This window comes from Micromesistius poutassou, assembly GCF_964030765.1.
Source record: "Micromesistius poutassou genome assembly, chromosome: 21".
Taxonomy (NCBI): domain Eukaryota; kingdom Metazoa; phylum Chordata; class Actinopteri; order Gadiformes; family Gadidae; genus Micromesistius; species Micromesistius poutassou.
The window spans coordinates 5,677,818-5,699,167 of NC_140291.1; the positions used below are offsets into that span (position 1 = coordinate 5,677,818).

At 46.6% G+C, this 21,350-nt stretch overlaps 2 protein-coding genes across 3 annotated transcripts; one reads left to right on the plus strand and one right to left on the minus strand.

The window, feature by feature from the left end:
• The first annotated feature begins 1,628 nt into the window (after positions 1 to 1,628).
• On the plus strand, positions 1,629 to 14,298 carry l3mbtl2 (L3MBTL histone methyl-lysine binding protein 2). 2 transcript variants are annotated; one of them, XM_084485401.1, is made up of 18 exons: positions 1,629 to 1,642; positions 2,115 to 2,852; positions 3,013 to 3,112; positions 3,381 to 3,514; positions 3,610 to 3,691; positions 3,798 to 3,880; positions 4,803 to 4,920; positions 5,190 to 5,324; positions 5,820 to 5,908; positions 6,220 to 6,466; positions 8,910 to 8,968; positions 9,517 to 9,621; positions 9,812 to 9,959; positions 10,490 to 10,572; positions 10,888 to 11,131; positions 11,511 to 11,573; positions 12,867 to 13,061; positions 13,422 to 14,298. In XM_084485401.1, the coding sequence occupies exons 2-18, from the start codon at positions 2,163 to 2,165 to the stop codon at positions 13,670 to 13,672; spliced, it is 2,826 nt and encodes a 941-aa protein (XP_084341527.1). In that variant the 5' UTR covers positions 1,629 to 1,642; positions 2,115 to 2,162; the 3' UTR covers positions 13,673 to 14,298. The 2 variants fall into 2 exon arrangements, with proteins under 2 accessions (XP_084341527.1, XP_084341526.1); XM_084485400.1 differs by lacking the exon at positions 1,629 to 1,642 and having other exon boundaries at positions 1,644 to 2,852.
• Positions 14,299 to 14,951: 653 nt separating this feature from the next.
• Positions 14,952 to 21,081, minus strand: chadlb (chondroadherin-like b; the record flags this gene model as incomplete). Its single annotated transcript, XM_084485274.1, has 10 exons — positions 14,952 to 15,240; positions 15,681 to 15,847; positions 16,146 to 16,561; positions 17,050 to 17,323; positions 17,640 to 17,856; positions 18,793 to 19,074; positions 19,538 to 19,683; positions 19,897 to 20,052; positions 20,466 to 20,660; positions 20,914 to 21,081. The coding sequence occupies 10 exons, from the start codon at positions 21,079 to 21,081 to the stop codon at positions 14,952 to 14,954; spliced, it is 2,310 nt and encodes a 769-aa protein (XP_084341400.1).
• Between the last annotated feature and the right edge of the window lie 269 nt (positions 21,082 to 21,350).

A 21,350-nucleotide genomic window follows, 5' to 3' on the forward strand; every position in this document is an offset into this window, starting at 1 on the left:
CCAGAAAACCAGCAAAGTGCATCATTCCTGGCCACCAAGGTGAACAAAACAGGCCTGCCGGGGAGGTTCAAGTCCTGGATTGACCAGTATTTCAAACTACCTTCAAAACCTGTGACCTCTGCTTGTGTATATAGTGCCCATAACAACAGTAAAGTCCCAGAGGAGGAAAATCTGCCTCCAATTGTGAAGATGGCTAGGCCTACCTCACAGTCTGAGCAGTACTGCTCTGTATTGCACCAGTTAAATCCTGCAGCTCCCGATCAGTAGCCTCAATTAAGATTTCATTATATTAAAGACACAGGAAACTCTCCAGTGCGTAGAATCCAGGGATCCAAAAGTGGCACCCTCCGGCAACCAGGTTCAAACAGGCAGGAAATGGGGCGCAGCCATATGGCTAGAGCGATTCAGTCATGGCTGAGACAGAATGCAGTGTTGGGGTCAGGAGCAACAGGTCGTGCAGGCACAGGCTACTTCCAATCAACCGGAATCGATGGGAAAGACAGACTTCGGAATGTATAAGGTTATTGGTCCAAGCTGTCTAGGATGTCCTACCAAGTCTAGAAAACCTTCACGTCTTGGGCAAAAAATAGACAAGGATCATACCATTTAGCAAGCAGCGAGGGGTGGGGAGATGCACGTTGCGCTCAAGGGTCTGCAAATGCAATGAAAACAATTGGCTACAGCATTTTATTGATCTTAGAAAATGTAATTAATTAATTAATTAATTAATTAATAATTTAAGTGATAAGTAAGTAAATACAGGCTACATTTGGCTGAATTATAAGGTATATATGATATAATAGGTATAAGTGATATTATGAAGAGCCATTTGAGAGCCGAAAGAGCCGGCTCTTGTTGGTGAGCTGACCCAAATGATCCGGCTCACTAAAAATAACCGAAATTCCCATTACTTATTTGAATTGATTGCCATGGTGAAAATATTTTTTGACAAACAAAAGTAATAACAGTAATAACAACATCAACAATATACTTAATATTTCAATTTTTTATAAATACACATTTTACGCCCTAATAACTCCTTAATTATAACTCCTACTTACTTTGTGTAAATGTGTTCATGCAGTGGTTACCATCACTTGACTTTTGGTGTGCAACTCAATTGTCATCAAGACCTTTCGCGAACCACCTCATGTGCAAACGTTAAAAAAAAAATATAAATACACATGCAGTGACTGAGTAAAGAATGGCAGCGCCCCCTTAATACACAATTACTACCTCGAGAAGGCCCTGGCCAGTGGGAAAGAGGAAATAAAAGGTCATGAACGTATGCTCCCAGTGTGTTTATTAAGCAAACACAAATGGACACAAAACATCAATGGAAAACATTACAATGGAAATCATATGATGGAATGCGAAACTATTTCTGAAATAACAAGCGATAACACTTTTTACTTAACATATTAAGTTTTATTGATTTTCGATTTTCAAAGTATTGTAAATGTGTCTATTTGAAGTACAAAAATCCCCCATGTCTATTTGAAGAAAAAAAAAAACAGCTAGCATACCAGCAAGGTTGGAAAACTGCTGGGTCCCGTGCATACCTTTTCCACATGTCCAAAACATTGGCTCAAACAGCAAATCCCAGAGTTCCGTGCGCTAGAGGTAAACAAGACGCGGGTAGGTAAAGCCATGTGCCGTCGATATATATGTCTATTACATTAATACAACACGTCACAACAACTGTTTACTTTACGTATGAAATGCTCAAATGAATACACTGCAAGTGCATGACTGCATGTCTACGAAGAATAGGGGCTACCAATAGTAAAAGCTAATAGCCATTGTACCATGTTAGCTTCACGTTACGTGTTAGCTAGCAGACTACATTTTTCAGGCTTTTGCTTGAAGTTTACAAAGACCTAGAATATCATGTCAACAGTTGCAAAATAGTCAAAGTGTTGCTCTGGGCTTCAATGGATGTTGGCTGAATTCATAACTTTGTCTTCTGGCTATTCCATTCCATTATTGATTACTACAGAAAGATGAATGAATGTTATAGCCATAACATGATTAAGATTCAGTTCTTGTAATGTCTTAAAGTTAAGCATTTGCCTGATAAATGACTTGAATAACATTATACCAATTCACTACAGCAGAAAGTAAACAGAAGCGCACTCCAGTCCGGACACCTAGTAGGCAACATGGTGATTCAGTGTGCGTTTACAAATTGTAAAAATAAAAACTACAGGTGGGCACGACAAAGTTTTCACCAATTTCCAGTGCGAGATCCAGAAAGGACTCAACTGTGGCTTCTTGCTGCTGGCTTGGATATCAACCCACCGACGGAGAAACTACTCAAATGGCGAATGTGTAGTGATCATTTCAGACCAGAGGACTTCACAAAACCCCGCAATATAAAGGACCACACATTACTGACAACGACTGCGGTGCCATCCATCTCTCCAGATGCACCAACAGCTACTGATTCATCCAGTTACAGCTGTTCCCATTCATTGATTCCAGATCAAGCAAACAGGTCAGACACGATGCCCGTCCAATGCGTGGCATACGGCTGTGGGAAGACATGTGCCGACAATGTGTCACTGCACATGTTCCCCAAGGACCCCGACGACTTTCGTAAATGGGAGAAACAAGTGCAGCGCACGCGCAGCCAGTGGTCCGCCAGCGTCAGCTCCCACCTGTGCAGTGACCATTTTGGAAGGGAGTACTTTATGCAGAGAATCCGGAACGGCGTCAGTTTACGTCCTGGGGCCATGCCCACCATCTTCATCAGACCACCCTGTTCCTCTTGCGAGGGAAAGGGCTGCAGCAACTGCCTCCAACTGCCGCCATCCCACCAAAGAACCACCCCCGGGGACACAAATGTTTCAGTGAGTTTTTACTTTTATTTTGAGATAAGATATAATCATGTCTCACTCTAAGGGGATTTGAAATTGCAAATGCTATAACTTATTATACTGTGGTGTTTTTGTCAACATATGTCAGGATTGTTCATGATTCTCACCAAAAAATCCATTTGTATCATAACAGGGAGCCATGGAAGAAGGGGACTCGTTAATGGATGAAGAGGAAGGAAGTGATGAAGGGCAGGATTATTTGGGATCTAATGTGGACAAAGATGACCGACCAGGTGAGGTGCAATGTAAAGACACGAGATGAGGTTTGAGGCCATAGTTAAATGTAACTCCTAATTCCTTATAATTATTAAGTATAAGTATAAGTATAAGTATAAAATAAGTATTTATTTATATCTAATATAGAGGCTTAAAAGAAAGTGATATATGAAAGAATAAAATCTAAATGTGATCATATGTTGCTACTGGAAGGAAATTAACCATTATCAACGTATGTGTGTCGTATTTGGCCACGTATTTGTTGCCCACCACCCCCATCCCTAGCCATCTGTGAGCGGTGTGGCACCAAGGGGAACAGCAACACCTTTTTCTCCAGGACCAAGCGCTTCTGCAGCACCTCCTGCTCCCGCTCCTACTCCTCTAACTCCAAGAAGTCCTCCCTGCTGGCCCGTCTACAGGTAAGGAGGAGCCGGCACACTGTGTTGCTCTGCTTGCATAAATGAACGACAGTAGACAAGTAGGTTTACGTCTGCGTCTCTCTGTGTCCACCCAGGGAAGACCGCCGTCAAAGAAAGCCCTCAATCTTGGGGTCGGGAAGCCGTTGGTAGGGAAGACCCCCAGAACTGCACCGGATGGTGAGAGGAACACACACACACACACACACACACACACACACACACACACACACACACACACACACACACACACACACACCCTCTGACACCTGTCCTCCCTCCACAGGGACACTGCAGTCTGGCTTCGACTGGGGCGCCTACCTGGACAAAGAAACCTCCCTGGCTGCCTCGGTCTCCTGCTTCAGACATGTGAGTCCTCTTTGCAATAAGTCTGCCCTGTGTGTGTGTGTGGACATAGTGTACACACAACAACCTGGAACCTGTGTACACAGGGTGCGCAATTCATTGGAAAATGGAAAAATCCTACCAGCCAAGTAATTGTTTCTTATAGGTAACCTTGAATTTCTTTATCTGCCAAATGGTCAAATATATCCACCATTTGCTTGTAGCAGGTGCTCATTTTGCACTCAATGTCCAACAGGGCAAACGAAAAGTAAAACTTGAGGATTGTTGACATATAGGTATAATAACGATATATGAGGCCAAAATGTAAGAGAAAGTCAAAGTCCATAGTTTGGTTGAGGATTCTTTCCAACCTCCCCCAACATTAGAGAGAGAATCATTTGTCCTTACTAATGTCTTGAGGGTGGGCCTACCAGTGTTTGCTTACTGGATGCTGCACTAGAGGAACAAGACCTTGGCACTGCAATAAAACACAAGGTGGAAAGATTTTATTGCAACGTTATAAAACAGCATTTTCATTCAGATCATTAACATGGGTTGTCAGGAAGGGTTTAAGCGGATCAGATTTGGCTAAGATTCCACCATTTTAAAACCCACAGTGGTTACTGGTCCATGGTCTTCTTCGAAAAAACATTTTTCGTACAAATGGAAGTGAGGAAGATGATGGAAGCGTGACATAAGTATTGCTATGAGTGTTTCATTAGGTGATGCTTATAGCCAAAGGTACTTAGCATGCATTCAAATGAAGCTCATTAAGTTGGGCTCGGGGTGCCTAGCTCAAGGATGCATAGACATTGAGGATCGAACTTACAACCTTTCGGCTTGGACTCGAACACCTGTCACCTTGGCTGCCCTCCTCCCCCCTGAACTGGTTAAAGCCCTGAAGGAATACAACACTTTGGCACTCAAAGGTTACTGTACCTTCCAGGCTCCGCTGTGTGTGCAGTGGGAGGACATCGCCGTGGGGATGAAGCTGGAGGTCCTGAACACCAACGCCGTCCTCCCCAGTAAAGTCTACTGGATTGCCAGTGTCATCCAGTTGGCAGGTAGGCCATGATGTTTGTGTTGTTGTATCAGGAGTGTTCAGAAATCCCATCAATCAAAAATTATTTATTGGAGAGAAAATAGGTGAAGGAATCCCTGGCCTTCACCTTTGCTGTGAAACACATTCAAGACACACCACTCTCCTTGTTACAATAATCTCTAGAATGAATTCTTCATGCCTTTCACTCGATTCCATACAATCCATAACCCTTCACATTGAATGATGGTTGCTATTATTCTGCTGTTGATCTTCTTGCTTGCTTGCTTCCAGGATACAAAGCTCTGCTGAGATACGAGGGCTTTGAGCATGACAGCAGCCATGATTTCTGGTGCAGTCTGGGCACTGGGGAGGTGAACCCCATCGGCTGGTGCGCCATGACCAGCAAGCTGCTGGTTCCACCCCAGGGTGAGGGGATCTGCCCATGGGCCTTACCACTAGTGAAAAAAAACAGTTATTTCAGTTATTTTGACAATATTTATTACTTTTTATTTTTATTTATCACTTTATAAATCTCCCCGCCCCCAGTCAGACAGCAACCCCCACTAATTCAGCTAACACATTTTCTGCGGGAAACCCTGAAACTGAATTCTGAATACCAACCGAGCTACCAAGATGGCCACTTGGGGAATAAGCCCAATACCATGTAGCCACCGGACAGCTAAATAACCCTGATATATTCAGGCTCTTTGAGGTTAAGTCTGACTGCAACATAATCCCAAACAACACATGACACATTAAACATTTGACACAACACATTTAAAGACACATTTTGTGAAGATACCTAGATTTAATTAGAATAGATTGGGTTGGAGTAGACTAGATAAATAATCTATTTGAACACGTTACATTAAGATTGTGAAAATATGATTTTTGTGTGTGTGTGTGTGTGTGTGTGTGTAGATGTGCAGCTGAACATCCCAGACTGGAAGGAGTACCTGATGAAGAAGCTGGTGGGGGCACACACTCTGCCGGTGGACTTCTACATCAAGGTACCGCGCAATTCCACTTGGGAGGAGGGTCTCTGCACATTTGGATCAGTGTATCGTAGAAGACAACATAGAATCGCTCATAATGGGTATTAAGGACTCAACATTAAAACATATTTTCTTATGACTGTAACCGTGGTCGGGATTCTTACGGATCATCACATCCATGCAGAATTCTTTGTGAAGCAACCAAAACAAAATCACAAACGACGGGATACATTTGAATGTTGTAATTCAACATCACATTAAAGCTCTGCCCCCGAGAATGAATGAGAATTAACTGGAATGACCGTCTCCCCCCCCCCCCCATCCAGCTGGCGGAGAGCAGCAAGTGCACCTTCAAGCCGGGCATGCGGGTGGAGGTGGTGGACCCCCGGCACATCAGCCGGACCCGCGTGGCGGTGGTGGACCAGGTGATCGGCGGCCGCCTGCGCCTTCTGTACGAGGACCTGAGCGACGCCCCGCCCAACACCGTGGTGGACTTCTGGTGCCACATGCGCAGTCCGCTGCTCCACCCCATAGGCTGGTCCAGCAAAGTGGGACACACCGTCAAGGCCCCCGGTAAGGGGGGGGGGGGGGGTGTGTGTGTGTGTGTGTGTGTGTGTGTGTGTGTGTGTGTGTGTGTGTGTGTGTGTGTGACATACATCGGCATGACCATCATATCGAAGTTGTTATTAGGGACCGAGCCAAACATGGCAAGGTCCCTATTGAAACCCTCATGATTATTCTTCTTCTTCTTATTATTTTTAGCGACTTCGACTGCATTTTTCCCCCCCTGAACATATTCGAAAACTCTTTTTTTTTTGGTGCAATTGTGGGGACTGGTGAAAAATTTGATATTCTAGCCCTCAAATTCACATTCGCCCCTAGGTGGCGCTATAGCAACTGTTCAAAAGTGCAAACTTTGCACAAGCAGCACGCGTCACCGGTTTGACCTACACTCATGAAACTTTGCACACACATGAAAATCCTCATGATGAACAAAAAAGTCTCTTGAACTGAACACTTCCGGTAGCCATATTTTCCGCCATTTTGAATTTTGTTAAAAACAGTAAATTCCCCAAGGATCCCAGGTTTTTCGACTTTGACCAAAATCCTTTGGCACATATCATATATGGCCCATTCTCTTCAATCTGACTTAAGGATTAGTCTGTACAATAAAGTTTAGAGCACCAATGAGTTCTAAAAGTGGTGTGGTTGAAACCTCGAAAATACTTAATTGCTCATATCAACGTCAAGTTGGACGCCTATGATGTTGGCCCCAATACAAAAGTTGTTCAGAATCAAATTCTGAACAAGATAAAGTCAACATATTTTCAAATGGGGCGTGGCATCGAAATGGGCGTGGCCCGACACTAAAATAGCCACAGTTCATAGACGCAATGTTTGATTTGAGCGGGACCAACTCAATGGCCGTTAGGTACCAAAGTTCTAACTGCTCACCAAAAATTAAGTCGATTTAAAAAACAACATGGCCGCCAGAGCCTCAAAATCACTGTGTGGAGACCGTAATAGTTATGAATATGAAATTCACAGGACACGTGTAGACTGGTGCCGATAGCTCACATACCAAAATTCGTGTTTCTCATGTGTGTAGCGCCCCCTACAGGAACTTTAAAAAGCAGCCCCTGCGCCACGTTTCACCAATATGTATGAAACTCAGTATTCACGTACAATGTGCCCATACCTACAGAAAAGCCTCTTGGACCCATGCCCCAAACCCCACAGGAAGTCGGCTATTTGCATTTTTAATTTTCACTCTTGGCGGCCATTTTGAAATTTTCTCACTTTTTTGCCTTGTATTTGAATGAACTCCTCCTAGGGAATTTATTGGATCTGCTTCAAAATTGGTCAGCTATTTGTGATTGTACGTTGAAGGGCGTGTCCGTGGCATGCCGTCAAAGTTGGCCATTTTTGAATTCCGTCGCCTTGTATTTGAACTTACTCCTCCTAGGGAATTTATCGGATCTGCTTCAAAATTGGTCTCTACAGTCATGAAGTGGTGCTGAACCAAAATCGTGCTATTTGTGACTGTACGTTGAAGGGCATGTCCGTGGCGTGCCGTCAAAGTTGGCCATTTTTGAATTCCGTCGCCTTGTATTTGAACTAACTCCTCCTAGGGAATTTATCGGATCTGCTTCAAAATTGGTCAGTACAGTCATGAAGTGGTGCTGAACCAAAATCGTGCTATTTGTGACTGTACGTTGAAGGGCATGTCCGTGGCGTGCCGTCAAAGTTGGCCATTTTTGAATTCCGTCGCCTTGTATTTGAACTAACTCCTCCTAGGGAATTTATCGGATCTGCTTCAAAATTGGTCAGTACAGTCATGAAGTGGTGCTGAACCAAAATGTTGTGTCGTGTTATTTGTGACTGTATGTTGAAGGGCATGGCCGTGGCGTGCTGTCAAAGTTGGCCATTTTGAATGGAATTGTTTCACTTTTTCGCCTTGTATTTCAACTAACTCCTCCTAGGGAATTTATCGGATCATTGATGTAGGGTTAATGAACATGTAATTCAGTTAAATGTGGTCTTACATGTTAATGTCAAAACAATCAGTAGGACACCACAGGGCACCTCTGCTTCTACAGATTACATAAATTTGCGAAATTCTTTTAAAACTGCGCTTTTTTAAAACTGCGCGCAGTGACGAACGGGACCTCGTGCCGGCTTGCGGCTGCGTCACGTGCGGTCCTAACATGTGCACATCTTGCCAGCACACATGTTACGACGGCACGTGACGCGGCCGCAAGCCGGCGCGAATTTTTTTTAAAACTGCGCGCAGTGATGAACGGGACCTCTTACCGGCTTGCGGCTGCGTCACGTGCGGTCCTAACATGTGCACATCTTGCCAGCACACATGTTAGGACGGCACGTGACGCGGCCGCAAGCCGGCGCGAGGTCCCGTTCATCACTGCGCGCAGTTTTAATTCTTATTATCTTTAATTTGAAGATATTTCTGTGGTGTTGGTTGCTAATATAGGACAAAAACATTCTGTTAATGTAGGCAAGGAGACTCTGAGTCGCAGGGGCCACTATGACGGCTCCCCGTTCAACTTCAGAAGGGTGAGTCTGACTGTCCACACCACATCTTATCTGTTTAGTTTCAGTATTGATTTGATTTGAATAGTCACATCCTGGCACCATTAGAGTATGGTACACAGATACTACACTGAAAATCATTTTGTCAGCAAATATACACCAATATATAAATATAAAATGGTTCCTTCCGTCTCATCTGGTAGAGGAAGGCATTAACGTGTCCGGGGTTAGGGTTTGATTCCTACTGTTTTATCAGGACTGGGATCAAAAGGGACCTCATGATACGACATGACATAAATCTTTCAATGCCAATACAATATGATTTGACATTCTATAAATATTGCAGTTTTATAAATATATGATATATATGATGTTCTGATATTTTTTTGTGTAAGTTTTGTTTTGTTTAACGAATCGGCCTGTCTGTTGTCCTCCATTGTTTTTTTTAAATGAACGTTCTGAACAAAAGCTTTTTTTGGAAGCAAAGAATCCAGATACTTGGATAGTCTTTCCCCCCATCCCCTACAACGTTGCTATTTGGGTTATAAGCCGAGTTGCCCTGTGACCCACAGCCCAGGACGGTGTTCATGGAGGGAGGATTCTTTGAAGTGGGGATGAAATTGGAAGCCATTGACCCTCTCAACCTAGGAAACATCTGTGTAGCCACCGTCCATAAGGTAACAGTTTTACCTCTCTTTTTAATGCAGATTAAGTAATATAGACAACATAAACAATGGAGGAAATGGTGTGTGTGTGTGTGTGTGTGTGTGTGTGTGTGTGTGTGTGTGTGTGTGTGTGTGTGTGTGTGTGTGTGTGTGTGTGTGTGTGTGTGTGTGTGTGTGTGTGTGTGTGTGTGTGTGACGACAGATCCTATTGGACGGCTACCTGATGGTCGGTATCGATGGCGCGGCGCCGGTCAACGACGCCGACCACTTCTGTTACCACGCCTCGTCTCACGCCATCCTGCCCACAGCCTTCTGTGAGAAGAACAACATTCCCCTCACCGTACCTCCAGGTGGGCACACCTACACAACACACACCTCCAAACAACACACCTTCACTCAACACACCTCAACACACACCTCCACACACCTCAACACACACCTCCACACCACTCAACCTGTGTCTCTCCATCCATTCAACTGGTTCTACAACTGGTTTTACTGGCTGATCTGTTGAGCTATGTAGCGATGTTTGTTATTCACAGTGCGACCTGCAGTGAATTGAAATACAGGTCATTAAGGAGCAGGTAATGGTTGAGCATCTTGCTCTCTATGCTATTGGTTAGGCCACACTGGGATCAATCCCAGTGCTGTTTGGTCGGTCTCTTAACAATCGGAGTGGTTTGCTGTTCATATCAATGAGTAGGAGTGGGCTGCCGTCAATTGTTTATAATAATATTCATATTATCAGCATGAAGTATAAACTGTAAATAGCTGTGGATTATAGGGCCTGCCAAAGGACTGTATGTAAATGTGGCAAGAGACATTTGTAGAAAAATGTTTACCAATACTGGAACCCTAACGCAGTCCTCCGCCCTGCCAGGCTACGACCCTGACACCTTCGTGTGGGATGACTATCTGCAGGAGAAACAAGCCACCTCGGCTCCGGCCAGGCTCTTCAACACGGTACAACAAGAAGCTCTTAAAAGGCCCCCTACTCACCCACCACGTGTAAGGCTGATTGGTCCTCACAATCCGTGTCAGGATCGATTCCACTACACAAGTGGGGAGTGTGTCCACCCAGATGTATGACGGATTAGATCAACGCCCCCGGTCACATCCCTGAATCATCATTCTCACACCTGGTCTCACAACAAGTGCCCCTTAACCAACGTCTGCCAAGCATTGGTTAAGGGACCAACTTCCGTTGGCCACTTCCCTTCACTGATTTGTGTGTGTCTGTGCGCGTGCCTCTGTGTGTGTGTGTGCGTGCTCGTCCAGGACTACGTGGGCCACGGCTTCTCCCCCAACATGAAGCTGGAGGCGGTGGACCTGATCGAGCCGCGGCTGGTGTGCGTGGCCACGGTGCGGCGCCATGTGGGGCGCCTGCTGCTCATCCACTTCGACGGCTGGGAGGACGAGTTCGACCAGTGGGTGGACCACCAGTCCCCCGACATCTACCCCGTCGGCTGGTGTGAGCTCAGCGGCTACAGCCTCCAGGCCCCACCCCTGCCCGGTGGACCAGGTAAGACGGGTGACCAGGTGTTTATTTAATAAATATTTAATGGTAGCTACAACCAAAATCATCAATCACGGTCATTTCATTATTCAGTGTTCAATACATATAGAATATATAGAAGTTGTACATTTGTGTATCTGTGATCTTGTAATCTATTACTTACACTTTTTCTTGCAGTATGTTCCACCTGCAAGTTTTCGTCATTTCATTTCATTATGAAAAATAAAAAAATGAAATAATTCCGCCATTCAATATCACTTAGTGTCCTTATTGTTACACTCAATGTCCCAATAGGGACACTCAATGTCCCAATAGGGACACTCAATATTGATGTCCCTATTGGGACACACAACAGACCTTTGCTCTGTGCAATTTCTTCTCATAGAGTCTTTAGAAAACCTGTCGGCACGCCCAAAGAGACTCAAGCCCTTTCCGTATGGGAGAAAAAGTAAGTTCCGTCGCACACAGGTGTGCTCCCTTCCCCTCTTACTAGTAGGAGTAGTAACATATGGTAGTTATTTGCTGTTTTTACACTGCCAAGCTGGTTCGGTGCTTGGCACGCCCAGCAATTTCACCGTCTTATCTCAAGTTGCCTGTGTAAAACCGAGAGGGTAAAATCCTCTTCGTCTTCACGGAGCGGGCTTTCTTGGTTCACAGGAGAAGGCGGGGTTGCGCACGGAGAGTAGATCTCTTTAGAATAATTTGCATAATAACAATGTTTTTAGTTTTTTTTAATGATTCAAGAGACTCGCATGCAAGAATGAGTATACATCTGAGTGAAGGTTACAAACACTAACATGCAAAAACGGCAACATATTCTTTATTAGTTTTTTATCCCGACAAAAGCCTCGTAAGGAAAGTTCCTCTGTGTCTTTCTTGTAGATCGCACCATCTTTCCCTGTCTTCGTTTAATGCGACTGCATCACCTTCTCTCCCATGATCAGCAGCTCGCGAATTTCACTTTTTCTCCAGTTAAACTGCTCATGTTGATATCGCTGTTGCCTAGACAGTCTCTGTCTAGACAACGCAGCAACACCTCTACCCAAGCCCCCCCTCCCTGGAACCGCCATTGCATTTACATCAGAATGAAACCCAAACCGCCAATGTGTGTAGGGTCCAGGAGGGTAAATTGGGGTGCTAGCTCAAGCAGGCAATTTACCTCGGTCAGTGTAAACGTGTTGACCGTGCCGCGAAAAAGGCGTGCATAAGACGGACATATTTGGCAGTGTAAAAATGTCTACTGACTGTTTGCTTGTTACAAGGCCCTGGTTGCTTGTAAACAAATATCCGCTTATAACTGATTTTAAATCACTGTTTGCTTATGACAGACTGTTTGCTTTGGTCTGTGGACTGTTGACTTGGAGTGGACTGTTTAATTATAATGGTCTGTTGACTTGTAGTGGGCTATTTGCTTATTATTTGTTGATAACAGACTGTTTGTCTTGGCAACTCTTCACTGGTTGCGGGCAAACGTATTGATTTCAAGGGCCAGGGGGATTTAGCAGCAGCAGCAGCCCCATGTCTCTGGAGCAGGCTCCCCCTCGCCATCAGAAGTGACCCACTGCTGATGCATGCAAAACTTACTGTGAATTTGTGCCCCGTCTCTCATGGTTGTTTGTTCATAACCGTCGTCACCCAGCTGTTGTTGTTCATCAGTGCTCTGTTTAAAAAGCGAGAGCTTGAAGGTAGGCTTGGTTGGTGTTGATCATGTCCCTGTGCTCCTCCTCTCCTCCCCCCAAAGGGAAGAAGCTTCCCAAGAGGAGACTAAGCCAAGGGGGGTGCCCGCCGTCCTCTGAAGACACCAGCGGGCCTTCGGGTCCCCGTCCCTCCATCGGGGGACCACCAAGCCCCCCTGGCCCCTCCGCTCCCTCTGACCCCAGCCAGGACCAGAACCTGGGCCTCATCCAACCCAAGACGGAGCCTGAGGAGCACGAGAGTGAGTGGGCCCATTCAGAACATCCAGCATTACATTGGATCACATTCACTCGTCCCATGGATATATCTTAGTTTGAGACGCAGCGGGAACAACCCGACTGCCGCTGCATAAAATATATATAAAACATAGCTAAATATGTCTTGGATGTCTGGAATGTAGGGTGTATGGGATTCATGAGTGCATTGTGACTTGTTTGACCCTATTTGTATTTCATTAGATAATTTACGTGGATCAAACAAAATGTGACTTGACTTATTCAACTTCTGCATCCTGCACGTATGCAAAGATCAACATATGGCATACATGCAGAACACATTCATACACATGCTGATGGTTGCGTTTCCATTCCGTTTGCTGCAGTTATCGCGGTCCAGGTGAAGGTGGAGGAGATAGAAATGGAGACTCCCATTGGACCACCGGAAGACGCCATCCAAGCCGTCACCATCAAGCAGGAGAAGGTGGGAGAGGAGCTGGACCACCAAGACCAGCCTCAGCCCGAACAGCAGCAGGGCACCGAGGAGGCAGTGAGGAGGAGGCTGGAGCCCAGCGGGGAAGCGGCCGGCGGAGCGGAGCCTGAGGACGCCAGGCCCGGAGACCAGGGGCCGGGGTGAAGAGACGCCGCATGCCCAGCTCAAGGGCACTACCGGGGCAGGGGTTGGGGGCGGGGAGGAGAACGAGGGATGAAGGAGTAGGACGGACCAGAAGAGAGAAGAGAAGAGAGACCGACAGGATATGACTAAAGACGGGACACAGGATTGGACGATGGAAGATGATGTAATGCAAGAAGGCAACAGAACTATACACTAACACTAGATGTGACTCATCAGGTCCTTAAAGTTGTTCATAAAGTCCACCTTTGTTTTATTGTATTTTGGTTTATGAGCCAATTGTCACCCTGACCACTCAGTACCCAACAGTTTTACGACTCTTTGTTCCTTATCAATCCTTTCCCAGTACAACCGACCTCCCACAAACATCACATAGCTCTCTATTCTACCTCTCTGCTTCTACTGCAGCATTTACACAGGTTTCAAATCTCGAGTGCAGTGTGGTCACCAACACTGCTCTGCTTTCTCACAGCCCTTTGCCCACTTCTCATTCTGACCGGCCTTCTTTGGACTTTATGGGGGATTGCAGAGGGAAGGTGTTGTTTGAACTCATGAGCCTCATAATGACACTGTAGACATTTCCATGTTGTACATTTGTTTTGTTTTATTATTCTTTAACTGTTATTTTCTCCTTTTGGTTTACGAGCAATCCATAGATTAAATGTAAACACTGAACCATGTGTCTGAATGTTGGATCAACAACAGGCCTTTTACACAGCACCCATTTTGACATGACAGTGCAGAGTATACACGTGTAATAATAACAGGTGTAATTAATAACATTTAGGGCCCACTTCCATTTAGGTGGACCAGGGCCCTTATACTGGGACGATAATTAAATGAATCAATTAAACCTGTTGCCACTGCTATTGGGCCAGTTATCACAAGGAATGTTGAGTCAAAGAGGAAGGTGAATCAGGAAATGTATTCGACAGAAACTAGGAAATACTATGGGAGTACAGTTTTGTAGTGGTTAATGACAAGCTTTTAAATATTTTAGACCATATGTAAAAAAAGAACTAGCTGTGGTCATTAGAAACTCAAATCCATATCCTTCTGTTCATACTATGCGTTCGATAAGCGGTATGGTGAAGCGGAAAGATTTTAATAGGCCCTTTTTGGGAGATTTAAAAAGTATACCCCTACTAATTTCTACGGTTGCCCATACCCTTTGGTTCGTCTTGTGTCAGGGTGGGCTGTCCTTTATGACCGACTGGGATGCCACAAGGTACACTAAAGGAGCCCCTGTTTGTTAGGGAGCTCCCCTTATGGAAGTACAGGCTCAAGCCTCGCTGCGTCTCTGGCCCGTCTTCTTAGCCCCCCTCAGACCTGTGCGGGGTTTGGATCTGACTTTGGACATCGGGCTCATCCGAGGGCTATTGAGGTGCGCCGGTTTTGGCTTGGTGGTCTTGGGCGTCCTGGAGGTCTTGGGGCCGAGCGTGGGGGAGTACAGCAGGCTCTCTCCACCAGGGCAGGCCCTGAAGATGTGGACGTCCTTCACGCGGCGGCCCCGGATCTCAGGGGGGTTGGCGCATGTGGCCCGCACCTTCAGGTTGACCTTCTCGATCCACCTGGGAGGACAGGTGAAAGTAACATTCTGATGAATGTGTTCACGGTCCTGGGTGGGGGTATACTGAACGGTCACACAGGTGGATGGATGTATTGCAATTGAACCAGGTAAGGGACAATTTGAATCTCTGTTTTTATTGGGCTTACATCCAACACCCTTTACCACTAGAAGTGACAGAGCTGTGCTTCACTAATCAGGGAATGCTATGGATGATTAATTGGATGATTTGCCCCAACATTGGCATAATGTCTAGTTAATTAACACTAAACATGTCACCCACATCAAATTTATCTTCCAGCAATTTTTACTTAAGTGGCTGAATTATTATGATTGGTTCTGTTTCGCTCAACTGGTAGAGCATGACATTAACACTGCCAGGGTCACGGGTTTGAATCCCTCCAATGCCGGGGGCACATGCAGAGACTGATGAGTGTGTCTTACATCCGTAAGGGCAGCAGGGGGCAGTCACAGAGCAGAGGGTTCTCCGCCAGGTTGATGACCTCCAGAGAGGTCAGAGGGTGGAGGTCAGGCACCACCTCCAGGCGATTCCCCTCCAGGTAAAGACTTCTTAGCCCAGGACCCAGGCCAGCCAGAGAGTCCTTGGACATCTAGGGTCGCCCAAATATGGATCCGAAAACCATCAATAATACGGTTTACCATTCATTTCATCAACACAAGTCCATAACTGATCAAGAAACATTAACCACACTGATAAATTGTATATCATCAGTGCGTTGTGCATTGCATGCATTGCGGACTATATGTATGAGACGCCAGTTTAGTTTTCGAGTTGAAACTGAAAGGTTGAAGGTCACCCTAGCATGAATACCTATCCCTTAGATAAGATTAGATTACAAACACGCATTTTCTTGTGACCCCCCCCCCCCAGACACACAACCCACCCACCTTCTCCAGCCCGGTGTGGTCCAGGTACAGGTCCTTCAGGGTCCCCCCCAGGGCCCGGAAGGCGTTGGCCCCCACCCAGCGGATGGGGTTCCCGGACAGCTTCAGCTCCCCGAGGTTCCCCGCCTGGCCGAGCGCCTGGCTGGGCACCTCCTTCAGCTTGTTGCTCCCGAGGTGCAGGGTGTCGAGGGCGTCGGCGCGCTCCAGCGCCCGGGCTGAGACGCCGTTGATGGCGTTCCCCGTGAGGTAGAGGCCGCGGACGCCCTCCGCACCGCCCACCAGGGAGCCGGACTCCAGCTTGGCGATGGAGTTGTGCTCCAGGTGGAGCGCCTGCAGCCCTGGGACCAGCTTGAAGGCTCCTTTGGGGAAGCGGGTGAAGCGGTTCTTCTCTAGGTGGAGGTAGGTCAGGTGAGGGAGACCTGTGGGGGAGGGGGATGAGGAGAGTGAGGTCAGTGCTAGAGGTTTTGTCTGGGGATCACTAAGAGGGTTTATGGAGGCCGCCACTGCCGGATGGAGTTTGGTTTGGTTGTCTTGAATGTGTTGAATGTTAACCATTCTGTAAGCTTTTCTGGGGGGATCAAACCCTGGGAAAGTGGGGCCTTTTTATGTTTCTTTGTGTGGGAGTGGGTGAAAGGGATTCTTGGCCGATTACAAGTTCAGGGTTATGTATTTGGATAATGCTTCCATGTTTACAGGATGGTATCAAATTCTCCAATGTCAATATATTTCCAGACATGGCAAGCCTTTTAAAGGAGAAAATAAGACGCAGTTGCAGAAACATATCCCCAACACTACATGAATTATGCAAACATGATATAAAACTGTAGGTAAAAAAGGGCCGCCACCAAAATTACGTCAACATTACGTCAAAAACCATCATTCCAATAGTCTTTAAGCATTCAGAGACCTTTGAAAGCCTCCGGGCTGAGCGAGGTGAGGTCGTTCTCGGACAGGTACAGGTAGACCAACCCCTTCATCCCGGTGAAGGCGCCGTCCTCCACCTCAGCGATCTTGCAGCGCTGCAGGTGGAGCGACACCACCTGTGGGACGCCGGGGAAGCTGTTGCTTGGGACGTAGTGGAAGTGGTTTCCACGCAGGTCCAGGAGTTTGGTGTCGGCTGAGAAGCCCTGAGGGACCTTGGTGTGGCCACGGTTCTCACAGGTGGAGTGGTTCGTCTCGGCCTGCGGGTGAAGAGGACAGAGCATATTGAGGCACCACGTTTACCATCCTGTTACTGTTTTACTGTTCATTATCCGTTTAGCAGATGCTTTGAGCAATTTAGCTAGGTAGGTGTTACGACCTGGATTAAGTGGCCATGACAAAAGACGGACACACCATGAAGGAGGTTTAAAAAGAAGATATCTTTATTGCAAAGATTTAACAGAGGTTACTGATTAAACCAAACATAGCCGAATTAAACCAAGATTAATTGGCAAATTAACCAAATTCAATTCTGAAATTAATTAAATATGGAATGTAGTGAGGCGTCTTGCTCACCTCACAGGCACAGTTGGCGGGGCATTTGACCCTGGGCTGCGGTGGTTCGGTGGGCGGAGCCACTCTGGTGGCCTCCTCAAACTCCGCCTTCAGCATGGCGTCCTGGCTCTGACAGCGGAGGTCCCGGGGGTAAAGGGTGTCCAGATGCTCCCCGGAGAAGTGGTCCGGGCCCCCGCATGTCCCCAGCAACCTGACCTTGCTGTCTATGGCCCACTCCCTGAGGGAGCAGGACGATCAGATGAACCGGGAGCACTTCACCATGAGGGTTCATTCATCAGCCGTTAGTTAAAGTTAATTGAAGCAGTAATAAGCATTATTATACGGCATTAGTATAGGGGTTAGTGGGTAAGGGGTTAGACTTTTTTTTTCTTTATGAAATAATTTGAACATTGTTTTTGTTCATTGATTTTTCGTGCTTTTCATTTTTTTGGGGTATTTTTGATATGTTTGATTTTCGTTGATTTTTCTGAAATAAATTGAATCAATCAATCAATCAATCAATCAATCAAAAACTATGGTTAACATGAACACCATTAGTAAGCATCGACACGGTAAGTCAATTATTTCGAGACCATTAGTTAACTGTTGATTAACTGTGAGCAATGCTTTTTACTGCATAAACAAACTTAAATTAATGAAAAATTATTGTACCCTTTATTGTAAAGTGTTAGCAATGAACTTACAAAAATTAGAATTACATTTGATTTGTATAGACCTTCATCAGAGTCTCAAAGGGCTTGGCGGGCCCACATTATGAGACCCCCACAAATCCTGAGGAAAAACTGTACTTGGAAGAGAATCCTGCTTCCAGGGACAGTTAGGAAAGCAATAGCTGCTGAATTGGAAGACATATAATAAATATCACCAATCATGGGCATCCATTATCCATTCTTTCTTAAGATGAAGGGCTGAGCTCTCTGTCTTGTAGTCTTTCCTCTGGAAACCAGAAGGGTAGAACAGTATCTGCTACTTGTTTCGTTCTTACTGTCATTTAAATGTGTATGTCTTTTTAACATATTCTACTGTCCTGTACTTACTGCTGTGACACCCTAGAGTCCCACCTGGGATCTGGGATGAATCAAAGACCCATCTTACCTCTATCTCATCCAACACCATCCATCTCATCTCCCAGCAGGACATGCGGAGGCCTCACCTGAGGGGGCGCAGGTAGCAGTTGCAGTAGATGGGGTTCCCAGCCAGGTTGAGGCGCGCGAGGCTGGGGGAGCCCCCGGAGAAGGGCTGCAGGACGCGGAGCTGGTTGTGGCTGAGGTCCAGATGGACCAGCTTGGGGGTCCGGTACAGGGCCGTGTTGGCCAGGTCCTGCAGGAACATGTGGTCCAGGAAGAGGTGGGTGAGCTTGGGCATGGACACCGTCTCCTCCCCCAGGTAGGTCATGGGGTTGTAGCCCATGTCGACACGGGTCACCTCGGGGAGCCTGGGTGGGGATGGATGAAGAGGGACTTTCAGGAAAGAAAAGATTGATTGGATGATTGAACATTAGAGCTTTTCTTCACTGTGAATTCTCTCTTCTTAATATTTGCAGTCTTAGTGACAGTTTGCCAACTTCTACAAAGAACATAAGAAATGCTTACGATACCGGGGATTTTGTTCAGGTAAAAGATGCAAGTCTGAAAGGATCTCAAGCGATCCCACTTTCATTGCCTGTGGTTCCATTCCCATCATTGGCATTGACAAACCATCTTGTGGAATCATCACAACTACTAACATCACCAAAATATTAATTTAACTTTCAATTCACGACAAGGGGAAATAAACGCACACCGCTGTCTGATTTTGCTCCCCAGGTGAATCTAATCAAAGACATAACACAAAAACCAAACCCATGTTGGTCAGTCCCAGAGGCGTCTTGCTAGAAGCCTCCAGAGCAGCAGGCCCACCTGGTCATGGTCTCGGAGGGGAAGAACTGCAGCTCGTTGTGGTCCAGGCTGAGGCGGTTCAGGGTGACCAGCCCCCCAAAGGCCTCCACGTCCAGGTAGTTCAGAGAGTTGTGGCTGAGCCGCAGCCACTTGATGTTCTGCAAGCCCTGGTGGGAGGATGAAGATGAAGATGTTAGAGAGAGTGTGAGTGTGTGTGTGTATGTAACTGAAAGTTCATGTAAGGTATGTACACTAACTGTGTGTGGGTGCGTGCGTGTACCTGGAAAGCTGTGCGTGCGTGCGTGCGTGCGTGCGTACCTGAAAAGTCAGGTGTGCGTGCGTGCGTGCGTGTGTGCATGCATGCATGCGTGCGTGCGTACCTGGAAGGCCATGTTGGGGATGTACACCAGCTGGTTGTGTGTGAGGGACAGCAGGTTGAGGAAGCCCAGCTGAGAGAAGGCTCCTGGCTGGATCTCCTCCACGCGGTTCCAGTCGATCACCAGCTGCTTCAGCGAGGGGAGGCCGTCGAAGGACTCCTGCACACCGCGGGGCAGAGAGGAAGACAGCTCCATTGTTAGTGTTTAGAAAGGGATCGGCAGATGAGGAAGATGTGAGAGGAAAAGAGAGAGGGAGGGACAGGGATTGTGTATGAGAGAGAGATGGTGTGTGCCTGTGTCCTGCCAAAATGGTAATCATGTGTGTGATTTTGTGTGCAGGTGTGTGTGTGTGTGTGTGTGTGTGTGTGTGTGTGTGTGTGTGTGTGTGTGTGTGCATGTGTGTGCGTGCGTGAGAAGAATGACCTAATGGTGATCATGTGTGTGCGTTTGTGTGCAGGTGTGAGTATGTGTGTGTGCGGGTGCGTGCGCTGGTATGTGTGTATGTGACTGTTTGCAGAAGTAGTGATGAGATGCTGTGTGTGTGCGCCTGCGTGTGCATGCGGGCGTGGGACCTGGTAGAGGATGTCGATGTTGTTGTGGGCCAGGTTGAGGAACACCAGCCTCCCCAGGCTCCGGAACGCCCCCTCCTTCACCGAGCGGATGTTACAGCGCTGTAGGGACAGGTGCGTCAGGTAGGGAGTGTGCTTGAACGCCCCCGTGGGCAGCTGCTGGATGTCATTCCCTCGCAGGTCCAGCTTCACTGTGATCTAGTGGAGGAGGGGGGGGGAGGGGGAGAGAGAGAGAGAGAGAGAGAGAGAGAGAGAGAGAGAGAGAGAGAGAGAGAGAGAGAGAGAGAGAGAGAGAGAATATGTCATACTTTAAGGATTACATTTCCATCACCAAAACAGTTACCATTCTGCCTTTACAAACACATAGAGAAGGACTTATACGACTCATCATGTTTAGGAGTCAAACATTCAGGATGTAGTCTTGGAAAAGGTGTATGGAATGAACAGAGACCTCGTCCACTAATGGAACTTCTGTCAAGTTTTTGTTGACGCAGGTGACGGTGAGCTGGATCTGGTCACAGACACACTGTTTGGGACACTTCGCCAGGCGCGCTGCAGGAACGCCGAGGAGAATTACCAGGAGCGGCCACAAGAGGCCACTGCCCACCTGGAAATGCATCTATGAAGAAACAAATACAGCGACCAGTGAACCGGGCATCCAGAATTTGAGAGAAGGGGTCGAACTCCAAGGAATTACATTTTTACTCAAGTATATTTTGGGCTACCTGCATCTGAAAAGCAAAACTTTCACACAGGTCACGTGGAGCAGGGTTGCGAAAGCATGACTTATAAATTCTGCATTCCTTTCTGGGTAACGGCGGAGTGCCCCTCTTTAACGGATGAATGTCATTTTTGGCAGATTGTTATTTTTTTCCTGAATTTGAAACA

Coding starts and splice junctions, on each gene's coding strand:
- l3mbtl2 (XM_084485401.1), top strand. CDS start 2,163: ATGGTGATTCAGTGTGCGTTTACAAATTGTAAAAATAAAAACTACAGG. Junction 3,692..3,797: donor CCCCAGAACTGCACCGGATG/GTGAGAGGAACA, acceptor CTCCCTCCACAG/GGACACTGCAGTCTGGCTTC. Junction 5,909..6,219: donor CGGTGGACTTCTACATCAAG/GTACCGCGCAAT, acceptor CCCCCCATCCAG/CTGGCGGAGAGCAGCAAGTG.